Source organism: Meleagris gallopavo, chromosome 7 (genome assembly GCF_905368555.1).
Source record: "Meleagris gallopavo chromosome 7, MGAL_WU_HG_1.1, whole genome shotgun sequence".
In the NCBI taxonomy this organism is placed as follows: domain Eukaryota; kingdom Metazoa; phylum Chordata; class Aves; order Galliformes; family Phasianidae; genus Meleagris; species Meleagris gallopavo.
The window spans coordinates 32,268,407-32,291,747 of NC_139410.1; the positions used below are offsets into that span (position 1 = coordinate 32,268,407).

The window sequence follows — 23,341 nt, forward strand, 5'->3', positions numbered from 1 at the left end:
GAGGAGCTGCGAGGCATAGTTTGGTAGCTTGTGGTAGCAGTGGTAATGAGAAGACGGTTGGACTAGATGATCTTATAAGTCGTTTCCAACCTTGTGATTCCATGATTCTATGATTCTACGTCCAACAGATGTGTTAAAGTGCATACAAAGCTCTGACTACATTATGAGTTTCTTCAGTCCCATTCTAAAGAAAAATCACTATCAACTTCATTTATTGGGAAGAGATGCCTCAAAAATGATATCTGGATCTCTTGGAAGAGTTGAATCTAAGCGTGCATCACGCAGTCCAGAAAAGTTAGTGCAGGGTCTGGGTTGGATTTTGATGACAATGCACTCATTTCACCATAAGAGGTGAGAGAAAAAGACTAAATTTACAAACTGAGTTTGTTGGGAGAACTGGCAGTCTCCAGACTGATGGTACTGTTGTTTCAGCAGGAATTTTGTTAACAAGGGCTGGAGCCAAATAAGAGCAAATCTGAGAAACAGACTCCTTTAGCTACTGTGATTGATCTTCAGCATTGCCAGAGGAAGTTGCTTGAGTTCCTTCCATCGGAAGTAAAGACCACATTTCTGTCACACCATCACACCTGTGCTACAGCATTTACTTTGCTTTTTAAGTCCAGAGAAAGAGAGGGCAACAGGAAAGAGGAGGTGTGAGACAGATTCTTAGTTGAATCCTTTTCATCTCTATTGAGAGAAAGGTAAAGCAATTTGTCAGAAGGATTCAAAGACACTGAGAGGAGTGTGGCTATCAGATGTGTTCAATAGCTGCTTTAAAACTCTTGGAAAAGTTTCCAGTAAGGAGAGGAGTCTGACAGGTTCACCACTCAAATGGACAAGGAACGGAACTGGGAGGAGAGGGGCATGAATACCGTGTGGATTTTAGCCCTTCCTTTTCCAGTTTTCTGTGGCTGCATCATAATATGTGCATCTCTTTGGGTACAAAGTAAAGCACTTTAAGGGAGTGATCCAACAGCGTCTTTTGAGTATTACTTTGCTGATGGCGTTCCAACGTTCAGAGGAAAAGCAAGTTTCCACTGTTTTCAATCTCAGGAGAATCCAATTAGCAAATTCTTTTAAAGTCAAATTAAAATCTACTTCTGTGGGATGATCATAGTATGTCTGCATGAAGATACAAGATGTAAAATGTACACATATGCTTCAGAACCTTGAAGCAAAATATACATCATGTCAGCAAAAGGGGATTGTTTGAATAAAGGATAGTGATTATTTACAGCCTTGGAGCTTTACTTAATGATTATTTAAGAATGACACATAAAATGCTTGAATACATTTAGAGCCTATTCGAACATTTTTTGTTGTGTAGATGAAGAAGTCTCTTTTTTCCTGAGATGGCATGGTAGCTGTTACTAGTGGTTCCTTTGCTTAATGCCAATCCAGTGTGCTCTCTTGTGCCAGTAAGTTAGAGGGTAGGGAAATGTGGCTGGTGACAACATCCAACAAGCTGTGTCATCCTCTGCCCAGCTGTCTGGCACTTTTGAGCCCTTTCTGCCTGTTTTGAGTGATTAAATGCAGATTTTTCAGCGCCAGTCCACATGCACTTATTTCACAGGCAGATAGCAATGCAAAACACAGAAAACAATGGATGAAACAGCAGTGGGCTTACAGACACAAATAGAATTAAATATTTTGAATATTTAAACTTTGGTGCCTGCCAGTTTGGCAGGCTAGACTTCTTGATGTGGCTTGGGAGAAACTCACCCATGAGCCTGTTAATTTAGACAGCTTAGGGGTTTGTTAGAGGGACTGTGAGCCAATGTGAATCCTAGCAGGGAGCTGCTGCCATGGGTTTGTGCACTGTGGTTTTGCATCTTTTTCTCTTCCTTCTGCCCACAGCTGGTGATATTTCTTGGAGGCTGGACTCAACCTGGGCTTTGCTTCTCCTTTTTCTCTTTTAATGTCAGGATTCCTGAGCCTCCTTACTGGGGGCCATTTACTATCAAATAGCTCCTTCGTGTTTCTCTGATGTTGTACTCTCAGAGCCTTCTCCTCTCAAAGCCTTTGGTAACTTTGCTTTGTGTCTTTGCGAAGCCAGCAGCACACAGGTGAACCATGGATAACCATGGTGAATGTGTATTGAGGTGGCAGGACTGATCTGGCCCTGGAATTTTGTAGAAAAATGCATGAATAGAGTAGTGGCGACACATAAGGCAGAAATAGAAGTGATTGGTGTCATCATTTCAAAGGGAAAGGATGTGGTTGCTGTGGTCTTTTATTTCATTATCATTTGCAAGGCTCATTTTTGGATACACATCTTTTTATTTGGCTGAAAGAGCGCATCAGATGGTAGCAAATGCAGTGATACATTTTGTAAATCATTTACTGTTTACTTTTTTTTCCCCTGTATTACTTTCTGTCCATACACACTACAATTTTGTTGATGGTTTTGGGGTCAGGGAAAGCATAACAGCACTTCTGCAGATTCTAAAACTTTGGCACAGGTAGGGATTATGTTATAAAGCAAAATGTGACATGAGTGGCCCATACACACTCAGTGAAACTCCCAGAGAGCACTATATGTCACTTTTCTCTTACCTATTTTGATCTTTCCTGTTGTGCACTGGTAATGTCAGAATAGTTTGTGCAGCCACCACTTCATACCTTTGTAATCAAGGTCTTTTATCGAATAAGAGCACTTCGGTAGAACATGTTACTTCTGAGAAAAATTAAATAATAGTTTTGATGCACCTCTAAGAAATCTCAGTGTGTGTCCTGGTTAGGTGTATTTCATACATCTCTTCCATAGGAAAAGAACCATGCGAGTAAGCCGTGTCGCAGATATATTGCCATTGTTCCTGCAGGGTAGGGGATTGTAATCTTTTATAGTAAATTTTAAAAAAATGAACTGCACCGATAAATTTCGTGTTTTACAATGAACACACTCAACATGTTAATCTTTTATATCGTCATTGTCCAGAAGAAATATACATGGTGGACAGTTAAGACATCCCTGTAAGGCACCAGGGCAATATGCCTTCTATTTTAAATTAAGGTAGCCAAGCAGTTTTATTCTTTAAGGCTGCTGTAAAAGCTTATCTAAATGAAAGATATTAAAAGGTGAAGTTACATACAAGAGTGTTTCATTAAAGTCTTCCTGGAAGGTGATTCTGTTTTTTTAATTCTTGGTGTATCTTTAAGGGTATAGAATAAAGCTAAGGAATTTGTACTGGCCGAACAAGCTTTGCACATTTATTGCTTAATTGAAGGTAATTGGCCTGGCCATAGAAGTGTAGACCTTGCCATTCCAAGATCATGACATATAAAGGTTAAGTATCACTTCCAGTAAAACCTTCTCAGGGAATTTAAAAGTTGCAATACAAAGTTTGGTAAGACATCTAATTTTCTTGCTGACTGTGATTTTGCTATTTTTAATTTAAAGTTACTCTGGCATCTGGTTATAACAAGTATAACCTGATCAAAAATTATTATTAAAGCATCTAATGTTACTTTAATAATAGCCTAGATTTTTTTGTTGTTTTCTTTTTCTTCTCTAAATGGCTGCTAACTTGTTAAAACTTATCTCCGTGTAGCATTATTGTGGTGAAATTGAATAGGAGAAAAAAGATAATCTTCTATGAGGAAAAAAAACAATGAGAGAAATTTAATATTTTCATCTGCAAATAGGACAAACCTTCTTCTTGGACAAAACAAATTGTGAAATAGCCACTCATCAACATCACTACACTGAAAAGTTCATAGATATTTTACATTGCTACCTCAGAACAATCTACCATAATTTGGTGGCAATACTTGTGTAACACAATTTATTTGTGTTTGCCTCAATAAACTGAGTTAGTGACTGACTTAATTCTCAGCAAAGGCTCATTTGAACTTGGATGCTGCAGGAAAACTCTACTGAAGTGCTGCACATGCCAGCCAGAAGTGCTATACATTAACTTATATGGCATTTCTATTAGAAAACAAGACTTTTAGGTATTTATGACTAAGCTGTAAGACTTGTTTCAAATGAAATGCAAAGACTTTCATCTTATCTAACAAGTTTGCCTCTCCTATTTTCAGATAGAACTAATTTATTATATTGTGTGTTGTTTGTGCTGCAGTTAATGGTTACAAACATAACATGAAAGATGATGATTTTTTGCAAGTTATAATTGCACTGCCCATATGTCCCTGTAATATGGACATCAGATGCAGATGGATCAGGCTGCGATTTTGTAGCTAGTTTGAACAGGTCTAAGTCTATATTAGCATAGAATATATCTTCCCTTCATCCCCAGTTCTGTCTGTGTCTAACCTCTATCCTTCTTGTACATTAAAAAAAAGAGAGAGAAAAGGGGAAAAAAACATCACCCCAGTGAATATCAGTGCTGGCATAGGAGAGGGTCTAGGTGCATGCAGCCAAGATGAGAGAGGAAACCTGTTATAAAACTGTGTGCTCTATTTAATTTCTCTATAATAACAAAGTGAAAAAATTCATATCACGGAAAATGGAGAAGGATTTGCATTATTTTCCCAGTGGCATATACTGATCACCTTCAGTTTTCACCATGTTATGAGCTGCCAGAGGTCATTTATGGCCATGTGAATAATTAGAAAATGTTCTTATGCAGGTGGATGTGTTCTCTGCTAATCACATTTGTCCTTCTAAAGACAGAGGAAAAAGTGTACGTAATTTTTCACAATACATTGTTAATTAATCTAACATCCGAACATCTTACCTTCTTACTGAGGTTTGGCGTTAAAGCACTGATTTGGAAATTAAACTTTAGTTTTCTGAACACACATGGCTGTTCTCATCATGGTCATTCTCCTTAATTATCAATCGCTCCTTAATTAGCACTAGCATTTTTATTCAAGTCTAATATATGGACCCTATGTTGCAATTACCTTGTGCATGGAACCACTGCAGGTTCCTGATGGAGGACCCTCTAGAGGCCGATGTGTGCATGAGAATTATAGAAGCATAAAATGGCCTGGGTTGGAAAGGACCACGGTGATCACCCAGTTCCAACCCCCTGCTAAGTACAGGATCACCAACCACCAGACCAGATTGCCCAGAGCCACATCCAGCCTGGCCTTGAATGCTCCAGGGATGGGGCATCCACAGCCTCCTTGGGCAACCTGTTCCAGTGCATCACTACCCCCTGGGTGAAAAACTTCCTCCTAATATCCAAGCTAAACCTCCCCTGTCTCAGTTTAAAACCATTTCCCCTGATCCTATCACTATCCCCTCTCATAAAGACAAAGGAGAGGACAACATGGCTTCCTATCTCTGTGATGCTCCGTGTTCAGCAGCTGCTTCACCCCAACTCAGCCACCAATGGTGTTGCTGTAGCTCTCAGCAGTTTCAACTCTTTCATGAGCAGTACTTGCCATGGCACTGAAGACATTTATTTATGCATCTTTTTTAAAAATTATTTTTATTGTCCACAAGGATAACATTCTGAGGCAGGAAGGTCATAAGTACAGTAGTAGGTCATAACTAAGACTTTTTGCCCTGTAGTGGGAAGACTTTTGAGAGGTTTTATTGGTGACATTTATTACTCTTTTGTACTGCAGGAGCTGTAGAAGAAGCTTGCAGTGAAGCTGAGAGCTAGGCTGCCCCTAAGCTGCAGACACTGCATCTCAGCACTGCTCTGAGAGTCTTGAAAAGAGTAATAATATTTTAAGTGCGATAAAGAGCGAAGTTAGATATTGACTAACAAAAATTTGCAATGACCTGTGGTGATGTGCGTTTCCAGTCTACCTCAGAAACATCAAAATTATGGTGTTGTCTTTTGTAAAGCTATGATCAAGCATTTCTTTGATAAGCCCTGGTTTCAGGCTTTTGAAACAAAGCGCAGAGGAAGAGTGGGAGACATGTTCACTTATTTCTAACGCAGTGAAGAAATACCTCACCATGTGTGCAACAAGTTTTCAAATAACTAAACTAGGATTTATTTATATATATTTTTTTCAAAATGGGAAGAGTTGAGAATTTCCTTCAGGTGAATATTTTCATTTTAAAGGTGGGTTGATATTATCTAACAGATTGGACCTACTGGAAATGCTGACCAGAGCTCCAGCACCTGTGTTGATGCAATTATTTATCATTATTATATTTGTAAAAGCTCATAGTAGTCTCAGGAAAGTATTGGGATCCTTTCCTATCAGACTCTGCACATCCATAATGAAAAAATGGACCTAACTCAAAAGATTTATCTCTAATTTAACTGATCGAATTCGTGGCCTCATTTTTTTCCACTTTATGGGAGAAGGAAGGCGAAGAACTATCTGGCATGTAAAGCACATGGAGATGTATATGGTGATGAGCCCTTAGATTAAAAGTTGTTGGGAATGTTTTTCTCCAAAGTCAAGTGAAACTTGCTTTCTGTCAGAAAAGTGCTGCTGGTGCCACTGTCAGGTAACGTAATTTTTATGGGCTCTGTCATTCAGTTCTCAAATTCTCTGCCTGGTGCAAGTTTATTCAGCTTATGGTGGTAGAAAGCACATTATGCTTTTTGCTTCATTAAAATAAGATTAGGAAATCATATTTCTGAGATAAAAAACAAGATAGGAGGAGGGATTTTTATAGTTCCTCTTTTGTGTGTTTGTGCAGGGGACTCTCCAAGCCCAGTTCATCTCCCTTGTGCAAAAGAGGATTTAACTGCATGCAGAGCTGTGTCTTTGTCTTAAACTGAGTAGAAACATGGCAACTAAGACAATAATTCTGTTTGACAGTGTTTATTCTCTAGATTCCCTTTTACAGAAAAGGTCAATCCCAGGTAATCCTACCCATTAGATGTGCAGGGTGAGAAACCACAAGCACCTGAGCCAGCGGGGAGACACAAGCTGGCCTCTGGAGCCCAAACATCTCCAGATTCCTATCTCTGCTCTGTGTCGGACGTACTTTTGGTAATGATGGATCATGTGTGATAAACCAGGATTAACAAAGAGGCAAGAAGCTCCCTTGGAGGCCTTATGGCAGCCTACAGATCCTCTTAAGAATCAGCCAGGCAGTGCTGAGAGCTGCTCTCTGGTGACAGCGATAGGGCCTGAGGGAACTGCATGGAGCTGTGTGAGGCAGGGTCAGGTGAGGCTAGGGAACATTTCTGCATCAGGGAGAGGTGGGCATGGAACAGATGCCCAGGGCAGTGAGCACTGCTCCAAGCTGCCGGTGCTCAGAGAGCATTTGGACAGTGCTCTCAGTATCATGGTCTGATTTTTAGGTGGTGCTGTGTGGGGTTAGGGTTTGGACTCAATGATCCTTATCGGGTCCCTTCCAACTTGGGTTATTCGATGGTTCTACAATTGAAGTGATTGAACAGGCTTGGAGCTACCTCTGATACACAGCAGCACAGACACAGTTCTCCCATTTATACTTGAATTGTTTCTTAGAGTAATTTTGTTTGACACATTGCATTCCTACAAATGATTTTGCTTTCTGCAAAAAAAAAATCTGCATTTTTATACAGATAACATGAATTTAAAACAAATTAAAATGAACTAGAAGAAACAATATATATACATTTGTATTTCTTAAGAAGGAATAAATTTATTTAAAAAATAAACTTCTGCATTTAATTTTTTGTGAAATGTTTTAAAAGCCTATTTTATCCTTTTGTATCATAAAACTCATTTCCTTCCTTTAATGACTCCTCACAAAAGTCTTCAGCGCTCTAAACTCTAGTTTTATCACAGTAGATTTATGTAAAATATTGCTAGTATTTTCTTCAAATCAATAAGCAATTTTCATGCCAATAGACGGTAGAATTGGTGTACTTTTTTGTAATTCAAAAGTAAATCGTATACTTTCTTAAAACCTGAGACAAATCATTTTTCCACACAGATAAATAGCAGAAAGTTCCTGCTCATCCTTTGGCTGAAGTCAATGGGCAGCTCTAAGAGGTGGCTCTTCTGCCACAAAAGATAAGTCTGTATCAGGGAGCTGAGTGGTACCTACTGTCAAGCTGTCTTTCAGATTTCAGAGTGACCATCACGTAATTCATCTCTACGTTTGTTTGTTTTCATCTGTAAGCATTTAGTCTATACGATATTATTGAGATCCCACTATGTTATATGTGAAATTTTATTTGCCACTAGAAAATACCTAGAATGGTGTGTGCCTTAAATTTGTCTCATCGCTTGTGGCTCCTTTCACTGAGCTGTGACCCATGAAACATTCTGGGCTTTTGCTTTTCTAGTTTAGAAATATATGAATTTATTACTTGAAAAAATGACCTTGCTTGTTTAACTGCTTTCAAATATGTGGACATCTTACCATGATTAACTTGCTCTTTGCTGGTCCAGATATTTATGTATGCCTTAGTGGCACGTTGTTAAACTGCACCTTCAGGAAATGGAGATACATAACACAGTTAACCACTTCCCTCGTTGGTGCAGTGGTTGATTTAGGCTACAATGCCACTGAGAACCGAAGTCTGGACGACCCTACTTTGGACCAGCTATTTATTCTTACTATTTTGCCCACATGAGTTCTAGCACCTGTGCAGATATATGGCGGAAAATTAATCCAGCTATTCAGTATATATGGCTCCAGCTCATGATTTGGTTATAGAAGTGCTAGTGTTAGCAAAAAAAGTAGGGAACATTAATGCACACTTTATATAGTGATCAGACCTGTCAGCAGCAGCCAAGCCTTGCACCAACTTAAAATGAGTGGGGAACGGCAACCTTTTAGCTCCTTTCTTCAACCTGAGAGATGTATCTCACCTATAAAGCAGTATGGAATGGCGAGTGAAGTGCAGGGCATCATGGTGTGTGTGACTTGTGCTGTGAGGAGGCATAAATAATTAACAAACAGAGCAGAGTTTGGCATGGTTGGTTGAGCGACACTGACCTTGAGCGTCCAGATATCTGCTCTCACCAAAGCAATTAGTGACTGATTCAAAGGGCAGCCAAGGCAGCCAGGAATCGATAAGGTGTGAGATATTCCATGGACACTGTCCTCCTTCCTCAGACCTGGTAATGACTTTGAATGTTCATGTATGTTTGCATGACATTGCCCTAGACATGTCTTCTGATTATGGTCTCTGGTAATGTCTGTTTAATTATTATGTCAGATACTTTTATTAGTGGAATATTCAAATAAATGTAAACAGCACCTCATATTGCTACAGACTCATGCTCCCAGAATATAGGAAAAAATAGACCAAGGTTTTTTTTTTGTTTTTTTTTTTTTCCAGAACTGAAGTTAATTGCAGCAAACAGTGCACAGCATAAGTAGCCATCCATCATCATACCTTACATTTGGTAGAACGTCAGAATTCAAAGCATAGAAAAAACGTGACACAATTAAATAAAAGGGTGAAGGTACACATGGCATCCTTCTCACATCACGATTTGGTGCAGAAAGGGTAAAATCCTCTGCTTTGTGCTGCTAACATTGCCAGCAGAGTTTTGGAACTCTAAACTCCTGTCTCTATTATCAGTGGAAATCACCCCAGCATCCCCTATAGAAAATATAGAAAAGCCATTTCCAACTCCAAAGCCACTGCCACCTCCCTTTCTGTGCTTGTTCCTGATGCCTTCTCCTGGTTCTGGGATATTTTCTCAGATGCTACAAGTTTGACCTAAACCTTGCATTATATCCTAGCATTCTGCCACAAATCATGACATTGTGTAGGATATTTACACATTTTCCTTCCTTGCCACTGATACTAAAACATTTTTTTCAGTGTAACCACACACCCAAATAGTTAACAATCCCCACCAGGCTTGGTATAATAAAACCCAGCAGCTGCAACATCTTCAATGTCATTTTCTGAGTTCTGCTACTTTGGCTGTGCTACACATTCTTTAAAATATTTTGTATTTTATCTTTAAAACTACATTCAGATGAAATGATCCAGAAGTAAGCAATTTGCCAAAAGTCTCTGTCTTTTTTTATTTTATTTTTCTTTTTGTGCACAAAAGAATGTACAAAGCACCTTGGCAAATAATTAAACATTCTAATTTGAGGTAATCTTTGATTAATGAAGAAGTTGCTTTCGAATGCTCTTCTCTAGCTCTAATAATTGATCTCTAATTGTCCCCTCTAAAGGTTATATATCGCCTTTCCTCATGATTGTGTCCTACTAATGCCTTATAACTCAGATCCAGCTATTAGCCACGTTCATTAATTCCTCTTGAAAATGCTGTGAACTTTCCAAATTGAAATAATGCTTTATAAAACCAAGTTTAGTTTTGTACAAGTTGTGGGTCTCCTGAGAAAGCTACACTGAGAGATGTCACAACCATGGTGCATAATTGATTCAATTCTAAATTATTTTAGAATTATATAAAAACTATTGGATGATGTTGGGCAGAGGAAGTGTAGGAGGATAACTTAATTAAAAATAATAGCACAGGTGCTTTTTGTTCTCTTCCTGTAAGTAAACAAGTGATAGATTTAGAATGAAGTATGTTATGTCTAAGTGGTAAAGGCATTTATGCAAAAATTGGAAAACTATAGAATTTAGGACCTGGTGAAATAGCTGGGATAATAGAAAATAACTGTGTTGTTTCACACAGATTTTACTTGGATCTTTAGCAAGCGGAGAGAGCTGAGCACATTTACTTAATTGTTTTACTAATTGAGAGATGAGGCTCCTTCTAAGAATAAGTTGTTACCTCATTTCTGCAAGCAGTTTTTTAAACTCTTTCCACTTTAGCAAGAAAAAAACCTTTTTAACCTGTTTTTGACAGGTTGCATGTTACATAGTTTAAGAAAATGGGCTAAATTTCCTCTTTTTTCTTCTAGATATTAAGCTGTGTACCCAAACGTCAGTGTGTGCCTGGTGTCTGACCACATCATTACAATGGTAGTCTTGCAATTACCCTGCCTGTTTTCTGCGTAGCCTGATATGGAAAAATGGATAAGGTACTTGCATAAGCACAGATTTTTACAAATATGTCTAATTAATACAATTTGAAAATGCTTTTACTTCCTTTGCTCCTGAATTTTTCAGTCCAATTTCATTAAAGCAAAATACTTTATTCATGTGCTGCTTTCCCCAATTTTGGTTTAATTGTTTCCAGTCTGTACAGTCCGGCTGTCTGGAGATGTTTATTACTGAGTAAATGTATTCTGGAAGGAGAAAGTCTGGCTAAATTGCTGGAAAGAAAAATTCTACAATCTGACCTTATCAAGACACGATCCAGAAGGTTCTTATTTTTCATTTTGACTGGGGACTGTTGGCAAGGAAAAAACAATCCAAAGAAGTTAACTAAAGTCTATCACAACGGTCGTCGGAGGTGGGGTAGGAAAAAAGACAACACAACACAGCACTGTCAAGTTTATAATCCATTCTGCAGAATTGCAGAAGAAGCATTACACATCCTGTAACGATCAAAGTTATTTTCTTCTGGATTTGGAAAGAATAAATTCTATTCCACACAAATGCAGTTGGTATTTAGGGAACCTTTTAATATACTTAAAGTATATGATAACGCAGAATGAATGCGAGACATCAAAGTGTTCAATAATATAGTTTGAGTGATCTTTAGCAATTCTCCTGAGCATTTATGACTTGCTAGAGGGAAATGCACTTTTCAAAGATCATGAGCGGTCCCTATGGAGACCTGTAACATTCCTCAGAGCAATTCACCACAGACTGATAGGTCTGATCACTGCACAGGGGAGGCAGCCGGTTTAAAATGCTCTGGATATGCCCTGAGAATACTAATATGAGCCCTGTGTCTGCTGAGTCATTGCCTGCACCCCGAGGTTCAAGCAAGGGGTGAGCTGGGGATTATAAATATCGGTAGGAAGTCAGCTATTGACACAGCTTCGTCCAGACCTTGGCCAGTTTGTGGTCTGATTTGCTATATAAGCATTTTATTAGGGAATCAAAGGAGGATTAAATCTGCAGCAGTCAGGGAGGGCTGAGAGGCTCAATAATGGGGACAGGGAGAGAAAGAGGGAGCATGAGATGCAGAAAGGACACTGAGACATGAAAAAGGAGGTTCTGAAAGGAGGTTGTAGAAAGGTGGGGGCAAGCCTCTGCTCCCAGGTAACAGTGATAGGACAAGAGGTAACAACCTTAAGTTGCATCAGGGGAGGTTCGGGTTGAGTATTAGGGAAAAATTAGTCTCAGAAAGAGCAATGATGCATTGGAACAGGCTGCCCAGGGGAGTGTTCCAGAGCTGTTGAGATGTGACACTGAGGGACATGGTCAGTGAGAATGGCGGGGGAGGGTTGGGGTTGGACATGAGGATCTTCATGGTCTTTGCCCAAGTGTAATTACTCTGTATTTCTATTCTATGATTCTATAAGCACGTATCTTTGCTCTTTTAGCCTGAGTTTGGTTCTTACCTGTGATACCCATTGTACCTGCTGGGCTCGCTAATACATTTGATCAGAAGTCGAAGAAAGAGATTCTGACTGAAGAATATGCAGGCGTGCATACCCTTCCCAAGCCACTACCTGCTGTTGTGGTATCCCCAGGTGTAACACCTCACCTTGCTGTCTGCTACTACTCTTTACATACATACTATTTGCTTTCCCTGCTGCTCTGAGGCTGTTCTGAAAAGCAGCCCATTGATACAATCAGGCACAGCCAGCTTTGCAGCTCCAGCTGTTGAAATGCTCAGGTCTGCTGGGTGTTTCTGGCTCACCAGCAACACACCACGTGGCACTCAGGTTTTTTTGCACATTTCAGCTTGTTATTTTCCAACTTGTCTTCTCTTCCCCACCCCAAATCTTACTCCAGGTAATTGCTGCAAGAGCTTAAAAATAAAATCGAAAGTGTGAAGTACATTCACTTTTATGGAGCTCCAGACGGGGCAGAGGAGAAGGGAACTGCAGGAGTGTCGTTTGTCTAGCTGAGTTAAATTAATGTCCTCGGTGATTAGTCAACCTGTAGTGTTACAAAGAGCATCATAAAGACATGGTACACAAACATTTAAAAAAATAAAAGCTCTGGTATTATGGAATGCCTCACGGTCGAGTCTCGTTGTTGTTATCCTGTTGTATCTGGCCTGTAGCTGAACTCTGGTTTCCTTCTTCTCAGAAGCTCTTTGACTGCAGGCAGGAAATGTGCTGTGAGTTGATGAAGAAGTTGGCAGTTGTCCTGTTGTGTCCAGACACACAGCTGGTCATTTGGTGGACAGAGAGCTGCAGATCTACCCATGCCTGGAGGCTCTGTCTGATACAGACACCTCTATCTGCCTTGGAGAGGATCCTGGAGAAAGGGTGGCTGGGAACACTGTAAATCCCCCTCCCCAAAGCAGCAACATTTATTTTTGAGAGTGTTATGCGAAACATACCAAGCAGCTGCCATAAGAAAAATGGGTGCCAGGTGCCTGTTCTCCTTTCAGTCTCTCAAATGCCTCTTTTTTTGTCATAGTGATGTCCCTTAGGAAAGACCAATTGCAGTCCCGTCCTGCCCCTGCCTTTGGTAGAAATGACTTTGAAAATCCATGCTGCCCAAAGCAAACATTATCAACAAATATTTGACCTGGGAGGGGAGGGGGGAAGGGGAAACAGAGTGCCTATCTCTTGCAAAACTTCTTTAAGATAGACAGTGATAAACACTTCCTTATAGCAAAAGGGTTTTAAAACATCTGTGTATGTGCATCCTGCCTGGAAATTTGATGAAGACATCAGCAGTACAGAAGTCTTTTATTAGTAGCAGCTGACTTGGAGAGATCCATGGAAGATTCATCTATTCAAAATATATTTTCTTGCTGTTGCAGCTACCATGGAATTATCTAAGCCAGGGGGAGTTACTGCTTTTGTTTTTCTTTGTGTGGAAATCACTTGACCCCAATTCCCTTATTGTCCTCCTCTAACTATTACCATTATTAGTGTAGTGATGGTATATTGTTCTCTAAATGTTACTGCAGGAAAGTAAATAATTTTTTGTTTATATTCATCTATTTTTCACTGAGACTCCACTTTAAAAATAGACATTAAAAGATAAATTCTTAGAAAGAATAAAGACTCAGAAAGAAATGAAAATGATAATTGATATTCAGTGCAGAGAAAAACAATGTTGGGAGAAAGTAAGGAAAAAATCTGCATGCATTTTTGGAGATGTGCCTAACAGTCCAATTGAAAAGGAAATATATGAAATAAAGATTTCAGAAGCTCACTTTAGCTACCCAAAACGCAGCCAATAATTAAGAATTTCATCACTAACTCTTCTATGAGAAAAAAGAAAATAAAAATCCACTGTTTTGGGTCAATTCTCTGTAAGGAAAACTAACTTAGACAGGGAGAGCCCCACATCAACATCACTCAAGCAGGCCAAATACACGTGCTTGCTTAAAGAAACAAAACACAGCTGTTATGGCCTGGGAGAGGATAGGGTGAGTGACGGCAGCTGTAGGATATTTTAATCAAGCAGGGTATAAATGTGACCTCAGCTGCAGTAGGAGCTTTTTGGACAGAGCAGGTGTGTAGGTGGAAGGATAGCAACAGGGGTAAGAATGCTGGTACATCAAGCTGGACAGATAGAAAACCAAAGGTATTTTTTGTTTTCTTTTTGTTGTTTTTTTTTTGGCTGTTTGTGCAGTTGTTGCTGTTAAGTCTGAAATGAATTGTATCATGCAGTTATAAAGGTATGATGGGTACATGTTATGCTTTTAAAAATAGCTGTAGGACTTGTCTTACGCTGATAATCTTAGTTTTCCTCAATAACTTTGTGCTGAGCAATGTGGTGTGGGCTGCTGTCCTTGCCTTACTGCTACTTTTTTGACTGTAGAAACTGAGGTGTGTTTCTGCTCAAGGGCCTTCCAGGTTATTTTATCCTGGGTAAGACAAGAGTTTTTCTGTTAAAGAGAGCCCTTTTCTAGTTTATTTTATCCTACTGATAGCAAGAGTGCTGTGGGCTTGCTGACCTTATGTGCCAGGTGTCCTAGTAGGCCATCCATCACAAAGTGGGTGAGCTTGAGAACACCTTCACTTATTTGCTGCTGTGTGCCTTAAGAATAACACATAAGATTCCTCAGGGTAACAAATGAATTTTATGTAAATATTTACATAGAAAAAAAAAAAAAAAAGATTGTTTCTTCAATCCAGGACCAAGGCTTCCGTTGTAAGACCTGGGGTGTATTCGAGTGATGCTGTGGGTGAATAACAGGTGGATGCAGCAAAAGAATAGTGTAAAAGATGAGATGAAGCTGTATCAGCATATTCATGGACTTGTCTGGCATTGTGCATCTTGAGCACAGTGCAGTTGAGCACATCAGAACGAGCCTTCTTGTTTATCCCCTAATAGCTCCTTTGAGAGATGAGTTGAGGCTGCCCCCCTCCTGTCATGATATTCCTTCCTTCTCTCCTAGCACACTGAAATTCTATCTCATGCAATCTCACTCTGCAGATAAGGCTGTTCTCCTCTCCTGTTTGAACTCACCTGTTAGAGAATTGACTCTCTGTAACAATGACAGGCATCTGCACATTGCTCTTACTACAGTTCACAGTGGTTTCATCTCTTGTCCACTAGTTACTTAACAGCATCATGGGAGTGGGGGGGGAGAAGACAGGTCGTTGGGTTAGTTCTCAAACATTTTTTATATTTTTTTTAAGTTGACAGATTTACTGATTTCTTTAGCCTTGAATTTTATGGCAAAGGTTTTTGTCATTGTTTTTCTTTCATCTCATCTAAAGAGTAGAGAAGAATAGCCAGGAAAAGGGGGTCAATATTCCTACTATCATGAAAATCTACAAAACCATAGTTGGTCTCTGCCAGCATAGCTGTTTTTGTGCTGTCACTGACAATCATGGATAAAACTCAAAATACCATTTTCAAAGGAAAATGCAGTAAGAAAGCTTGCAGTCTGTTGTTGTTGTCTCTTTATTTCCAAGGACATGCTGAAAAATTGCATTGTACTTTAGCTTGTTGTGATTTAAATGGCCAACCAAAAGAAACATAAATGCTACTCTGGGCAGAATGATGTTTATTCTATTACTTCAGCACCTGGAGTGTCCCTGCATCCTGCTTTTCTTTTGGCCCAAATTCCTGGTGGTACAAATTGTCTTGCTTAGTCCCTTATCAAGACACTTGGACTCTTGCTCAAGACAAGTAGTGGCAGGTCTAAAAATTCATTTGACAATATGAAGCGAGTACAAGAACTGATGGCTTGAAGTTAGCTTTATTTTGTGTCTCTACTGAGTGCCTCAATTTTTTTTCTGAGATGAGAGGAAGTGTTTCAGTTCAGCAGTGTCAAAAACAGTAACGTTTACTGAAAATGGAAATATAGATAACAAATCAGCATTAGCACAGGCTTATGTGCACATAAGTCCATGCTGGAGTTGCAGACTAAATGTAAATTTGAGATAAAACTCTGACTCCTTTATCTCTCCTCAATGTTGATTTTTAAAAAAAAACTTTTTGGTGCTGAATGAGGCAAAAGTAAAAATTCTTGGCTGAGGTGACTATGCTCTAGCTGTGTGTAGAAATGAATGTAACTCTAGTGCAGACAGTGGAGAATGAGCTGAAATAGGAATACATAGGTAGCTTGAGGTGATCTTTACAGGAGAGCAAGTAGGGGTATAAACTCTATTTGTCTCTAATTTCACCTCTGATTCTTCTGTTTCCCACATTGCCAAATCCATGCTCCATGTAAATTTCCCTTGCTCGCCCTGCCACGTTCTTGTACACTTTACTGACTCCTGGCTGCTACTTATCGATCTGCTCCTTCCTTAAAGTGAAACAGCTTAGTTTAAAACCTCCTTCACTATGGTTGGTTGTGATCCCGTTCTTGCACCTCTATGGGAGAAAGATCTTAATCAGAGATTTTAATTTTGCAACGGTGATAAAGAAGAGCTATATATAAACTTATATATCCACATATACATGCAAGCCCTTGCTTTCGGTTAACTCTGGAGGGGGGGGGGGGTGGGTCACGTGCTCAGCTTCTGCTCAGGTCAGAGTCTGACAGAGCAGATACATGACTACAGCTCTTTCCTCATGCATTTGCACAAGGGTTTCCTCATCCTCTCCCAGGAACGGCTGCCAATCTCAGGGTAATGTCACTTCTCTGTGGAGGGGGAAAGATGAGCTTTACACGTGAAATTACTTGTAACACTGAGTCACTGCTCGATGTTAAGGTCAATGTATGTCTAAATTGCTCTAAGTAACTGAGTTTATTCTAATCCCTTTGTCGCATTCCCTTGTTACAGCTGTGACACTGTTCTGTAACTTATTTAATTACACGTTGTGTTTGCTGCTGACTGTTGCTGGGTACGCTGCGAACATTTAGATTTCTTTTCCCCCCTCTGCATTCCTGTAACGTAAACAGATTAATTGAAGTGTATTTAACCTGAAATAATCTAGAACGCGTTGCTTTGGGCTGTGTATTTTAGGATTGCCTTCTGCATTTCTGTATTCGCGAAGGCATCTTTCTTTGTGTAAAGATGGGAGGAAGGATCGACCCTTACGCACTGCACATAGCTGCAGGTTTTCTTTGTTTCAAACAGCTGCAATCCATGATGCCATTGGTGCTCTCACTGGGTGTGTTTTGAAAGCACGGATCGGTTTTGTTAACTTGTATGCTTACGTGGGTGCATAATCCCAATACTCAGAGTTCACTCGCAGGGTCACCTGAAAAACTCAAAGGTCTGTGGGCTGAGCCATGTTTAGCAACCTGTTGGACAGCCATTGGAGGGCAGAAAGTGCAGGATCTGCTGTTTTTTCTTGGTAAACTCTCCCCTGAGGCTACTGACACAGCTTTTAATTAGGGATTCGTTGTATGCCCGTGTCAGCACTGTCTTGGGTAGAAAGACTGTGAGTAAAAACTTGGAATGCTTGAAGAGAATGTTTAAAGGGGCTGAGGGACTGCACAGTTCTTTTATTGAAGGCATCAAAATACAAACATAGGCAGAGTAGAACTGTAAAAATACAGTAAGCAATCTAAAAATAGGAGATTTTTCTTATAATTAAGCCTAATGGACCTTTGTGTGTGAGTTTGATAGGATAGCTTGTTAATATTCATACTTATTTCTGTTTAGTCAGTAAGTTATGCATAAAGGACTAAAGAGAAATAATCACGTCCATGTCATTTGCCTGACTTCCTCATCCATTGTCTTTTATGGTCTTTCCACTGTTTTCTATGGGTTGAAAATTGTGAACAAAATGAGTTGGTACTTGTGCTGATCAAACACGTAATGACTTTTCTTAATTTTGATTGCATGTGCTCTTTTTGAAAGCTGCCACTGCCAGCACTTGCTGGTGAGTTCTTTACAGTGAATTCCTGCATATACCAAGAGGGTGGGAGAAGTAAGGGCAGAAGTGGAGAGTACCTCGGGGAGGAGAAACTAGTGAACATCAGGAAGAGATGGAGAACAAAAAGAAAAGCTGCAGAAGAATTAAATCTTACGGTAGGGGAAGTAGTGAAGACGTCAAAAAAAAAAAAAAAGCTGACTTCATGTCCTCTTTCTATTAAGCCAAGAGCGCCAGGAAATTTGAAGGAAATGAGGAAAATGCTTGACGTTTTTATTATACTTCAGAGAGAGTCGTAGAGGTTTTTCATAGTATTGTTTGTTTATACTTCAAGTCATATTAAAAAAAAAAACAACCTGATAAGGAGATGTGGGGAAGTGGGAAGAATACTTTGCATTGATTTTGATTTGAAGAGGATGCAGAGTATAGTTCTCAGTTAAGTGAAGATGATTGGGTGGAATAAAGCTGTACTGTTTTTGATTTAAAAAAAAAAAAATCTGCATGTAGAAAATAATTCATAATTTACTGTGAAATAACTAGATGGCACTCTGTTCTACTGCAATTAGGAAATGCTATAAAGTATATATTTTTTTTAAAAAGGACTTTTCTCTGAAGTCTAATTTTCAACTGGAAGAACAAAAGTGCTTTTTTATTCTGGTCTCAGAGTTCGATTCTGGGATTTCATTCCTCAGTGGGATTTTGATTGATTGATTTTTATTTTAGTAGTTTTGTCTTATTTCATAATGCTTGTATTAAATCAGATACCTCAGAGCACTTAATCATTTTTAGCTTCTAGACCTTTGCATTGGATATTATATTTGCTGTCAAAATTTAATATAAGAATTATAATAAACAAAACTCATTGATCAGATGCAGTAAACTAACTACAGCAATGACAGGGAGCCAGAATCCTCATCCAGAAATTTGTCTCTAATAAAGAGATGCCTACTGACTTCATTGGGTTTTGGGTCAGGCCACAATTGGATACAAAACCCATTTAGGCTTTCCGCACAGGTCAGTGGATGACCTGGATTATGATAGCTATTAATCTACTGTAATAACTCTATGTGCTTACAATGAAATAAGAAAGAGACAGATGGAAGGATGCTGTCATGTCTTTGTGTTGGGAAAACAAAGAATCAGAGCCTAGATGAGAGGGCTCTGGTGTGTAAAACAGAAACAAACAAACAACCCCACCAAACTATCCTTCGAACATCCTTACACGCCTGCTGGTCATGAATTGCAATGGAATTAGCTGGCATTACCTGTATGAGCTAACTAGTGGAAGCTACATTTGTTGTAGTTTCTTATCCAGGAGAGAAGGTGGGGATGGCAATACTAATGGTCTACATTACCCCTCCTGTGGACCTGTTCTGTGATACTCAACTCCCTGTCAAGTACACTTGCTCTGCTACGTAAAGAGCCTCAGCTCTTTACAGACATTGAGGTCTTAATTCAGGAACTATGCTCATGAGCAGCAAACAAATCTAGGCATTAATGAGAGGAAAGGGAAGCCTGGATGTAGGAAAGGCTGCTGGGTGGCTCTTTTATCTGGAATGAGGCAGTAAGGAAGGAGATATTTCCATCTTCAAGGATTTTCCTTCCTCAGTGTGCACTAAATCTCAATTTAAAAAACAAAACAAAACAAAAAAACAACCAATTATATCTTGCTTTTGTGTGTACTGGACATTCTTTCCATGATAGCGTTGCAAATAAAAAAATCTTTGGAACTTTCCAAGTGCTGACTCCTATATTGCTTGAAAATAGTGCTGGTTAAGCCCATGCCTTCTTAAAATTTATAAGTGGGAGAAGTGTAAACTTTTGCCTCAGTATCTTTATACAATAACAAGGTGCTTGTGCAGGTGGTATCTGTACCATGCCTGTGATCCTAGCTTGCTTTCCTAGATATTTTGCATCTACTGGAGGAAATAAAGATCTCTGAACAATATTCTCTGATGAATGCCAAGAGGGTCCAGAGTACACTTCTGACCTATAGAAGATGGCAGATGTTACCAATACCGCAGCAGAGGAACTGGGAAATGCAAGGTCCAGAAGCTGCTGCACAGCTGTGGAGGTGCTGGGAAACGGATCCTACTGTATCTTCCGGGGGTGATCGGTTGGTGTGAACTGTTTTCACCCATGTCAGCTGCTCTTTTAGCGCTGCACCCATCAACTCGTCACATTGTAGCTGCTCACCTCCTAGAAGCCATAGAAAACACTGACAAAAGGGATGCTTGAATATCTTTCTATCACTTTTCCAGCATTCCTTTCCTTTTTAGTAGCTAAGAAGCAATTAGGATGACTGGGTAAGGATGATAAGTTTGGTGATGATGAGGAAGCGTGAACGACCCATGTTCAACAATTGGTTATCTCCAAAGGTCCCTAAGAGAAAGTGATTATCAGTTAAATGACAGCTTTTTGTTTTCCCCCTCTGCGTTGCTGAGATGGGGGAAAAAATAATAGTATGAAATGTATCTACTCTGGAGAGGAACATTCTGATCATAAATCAAATGATTAAACCAGATAACTGGCATCATGCTGGCCATTTACCTAGAGTATAAAGAGCTTTGAATTAATTGGCACTAATGGAGTTGCTCTATTCAGAGGGTTATATTGAGATACCCACAATTGTCTTTCCTGTATGTGGTGATGAAGCTCTTTTGGATGATGTTCAGGGGCTGGCATTAAAACTTGATTTAAAGAAAAAAGCAACAACAAAAACTCACTAATTTACACTCTTGTGCTTATTGCTTGGCTTGGGCTTTGTCCATTTTTTGGAACAAGGGAGGTAAGACCACAGGATATCTGATGTAGCTGGACTTAAAATATTTTAAGGTCTTGCTTTTGAAAGCATCTTATAATGTCTTTTTTACCTGTATGGTTTCTGTCTACCCCTGTACATTAGCACAATGGGCCCCTCCTATTTGGCAAGGAAAAAAAGCTAAGAGAGTCTGAGCATTGTACCTGGAAACAACTTTCAGTGTAGCTATGCACCTGCTATCTTTAGGAGCACAGACTGTAATAACAACAATGCTGCCTCTGGTTTTCAGATCCAGCAACTGTGAATGATGCTTCAGTGTTTGTAACTGCTGTTGGTCTGGTGGGAGAACTGGGAGGCTGCTGATATAGCTTAAAAAGGCAACAGCAGTGTATCTGTGGAGCTGGGGGGAAAAAAAGCCTTAAAAACAGAAATACGCTGCTATGTATTTAGTTGAATTGATCAATTTTGCCATTATTCATTCACATTTCGCTGCTTAAAAGCTTTAAATCAAGAAAATGTGGGGCCTTGAATACTGCAGCTTTAGTGGCTGCTTATCAACGACTCGTGAATATACATTCTGTAGAAGTTAAACTGTGGCACTTCTCATTTTAAGGTGAAATTGAATGATCTGAAAATGGATCCATCTCCTACTGCGCTACCAGCAACCATTATAGAGCAAGCTGCCTCGCGGCTAGGATGCAGCCCAGCAGACAAGAAACTTGCTTTTTGCTTAGATGAAGAAGATGAGTTAAAGCATCTTCGTGAATGTTTCTATATCCCGAAAGTCAAGGATCTGCCTCCAAGTGAGAATTATAATTACAGTGGAAGAGTCGGGGGAGGATGGGGGATTCTTATCTTCTGCATATGTTTACCACAAATCACTGGAAATCATTGTCACTTATGAGATAATTGAGCAATTGCAGTTATATCTGAGCACAGTGTGTCCCTGGTGTTGCTAAATCAATCCATCAACTTACTCTAGCACCAAAAGCTTTATGCTCTCGTTCCCTTCCTGAATAAAAAGTGAGGATACAGTGCTTGCATGGTGCTTATGCTGTCAGTCAGCTGCTTTGAACAATATAGTGACTGATTGAAAATTATAGGCAGAAGCCTTTCTAGCTAATGGTTTGAAACAGCAATGTCGCTTACAACTTCTAGTTCAGCACAGTTACTTCCTCAGTATAATACAGCTTGGTGTTATCTGTCTAGTTGCAATTATTTTAGTTAATGAATGGGACAGTATGTATGTTATCTTCACATTTCTCCCTTATTGCTAGTAGTGGAGATGATTTTCTTCCTGAGACTAGATGAAGACTGTGCCTTAAAGCAAATAATTGATCTCAGCGAATAATTCATGACAAAGCCTTTATTTGAGGATTGCTTTCCTCATGAATTGCCTACAAACAGATCACTGCATGTTTCAGTGTAGCCATGCAAAAGAGTCTCTACCTTTTTCTGACTTGCTCCTGATATGTAGGTTGTTCTGAGGAGACTGGATGTGCGCACAGAGGAAATTCTGGTCAGGTTGTTAAGAGAGGACCTGGTGTGTAAGCAGCCAGCCAAGAGGGCTAATCCAGGAGGGATGCTTTTGCTTCTTTTGTTATCAGCACTCCTGACAGAAAGTGCAAAGCATTTCCATGTTTGGATACTCTGGTGCTGTGCTTGGCACTGCAGCCAGTGTGTTCTGTAGCTGCTACTGCTGTTGTGTGTTGTGTTGTGCCACAAGCGAGCAGGGAAACTTGGTGTGAGCATCTACTTTCAAAGGCAATGTGCTCTTAGGCTCTGCTCTACTTCCCAAGTCCCATCTGGGTTTATTTTCATCTAGTGTCAAATGCATGGGGGACAAAACTTGAAGTCTTTTCAACTGGTATTACCTTGGATGGCGAGAATGGCTATGACTATGCATGGTCCTCCTCTCCAACACGCTCCTTTATGGCAGAAAGCTTTTATTAAAAATTAAAGAAAAAAAATCACAGGTTTCTTGCAAAATATTTTTGCTAATAAAAGCAGGTACAATTTCTGCAGATTTTTCTGAAAAGGATAGTACTGATGGAACCTGAAAAATTATAGTTCCACTCATGAGATTACTCTTGGAAAAGGTCCATAATGGAAAACTGTCAATTTCTTGAATTTCTGAACATTTTTTGAATGTGTGTTACTTCAATATCTCCTTACCTAGTAATCTGGAATGCTGGGAATGCAGTGTAGTGGTTTCACTCTCAGGTGCAGTTGAACTCCAGTGCAATGCCTTAGCAGCTTCAAATTAACAGAAGTATCAAAATCTACGTACAACTCACGAGATACTTCTGTGACAATATTTGTTTCTTCCTTTCTAACATCCTCTATAATATGTTTGTCAATTAGCATATTTGGACTAAATTTGAATTTTTTTCTTTTTTACCCAAGTTACTATAATTCGTATACCTGAGATTGTGAATGTTTTTGTGAAGTT

The 23,341-nt window shown here is 39.5% G+C and overlaps 1 protein-coding gene across 3 annotated transcripts in view; it reads left to right on the top strand.

Annotated features, from left to right (window-relative positions):
• Positions 1-17,628: 17,628 nt before the first annotated feature.
• KYNU (kynureninase) overlaps positions 17,629-23,341 on the top strand; it is a 53,583-nt gene continuing 47,870 nt past the window's right edge. For 2 of the 3 annotated variants that reach the window (XR_014884435.1, XM_085228277.1), the window contains exons 1-2: positions 17,629-17,693; positions 21,503-21,692. Coding sequence is in view for 1 of the 3 variants with exons in the window: in XM_085228277.1 (XP_085084403.1) it covers positions 21,524-21,692 (169 nt within the window). In the remaining 2 variants the exon portion in view is untranslated. Of the gene's footprint in view, positions 17,694-21,502; positions 21,693-23,341 lie in introns of those variants that run through there. The other variant, XM_085228278.1, reaches the window with a different exon arrangement.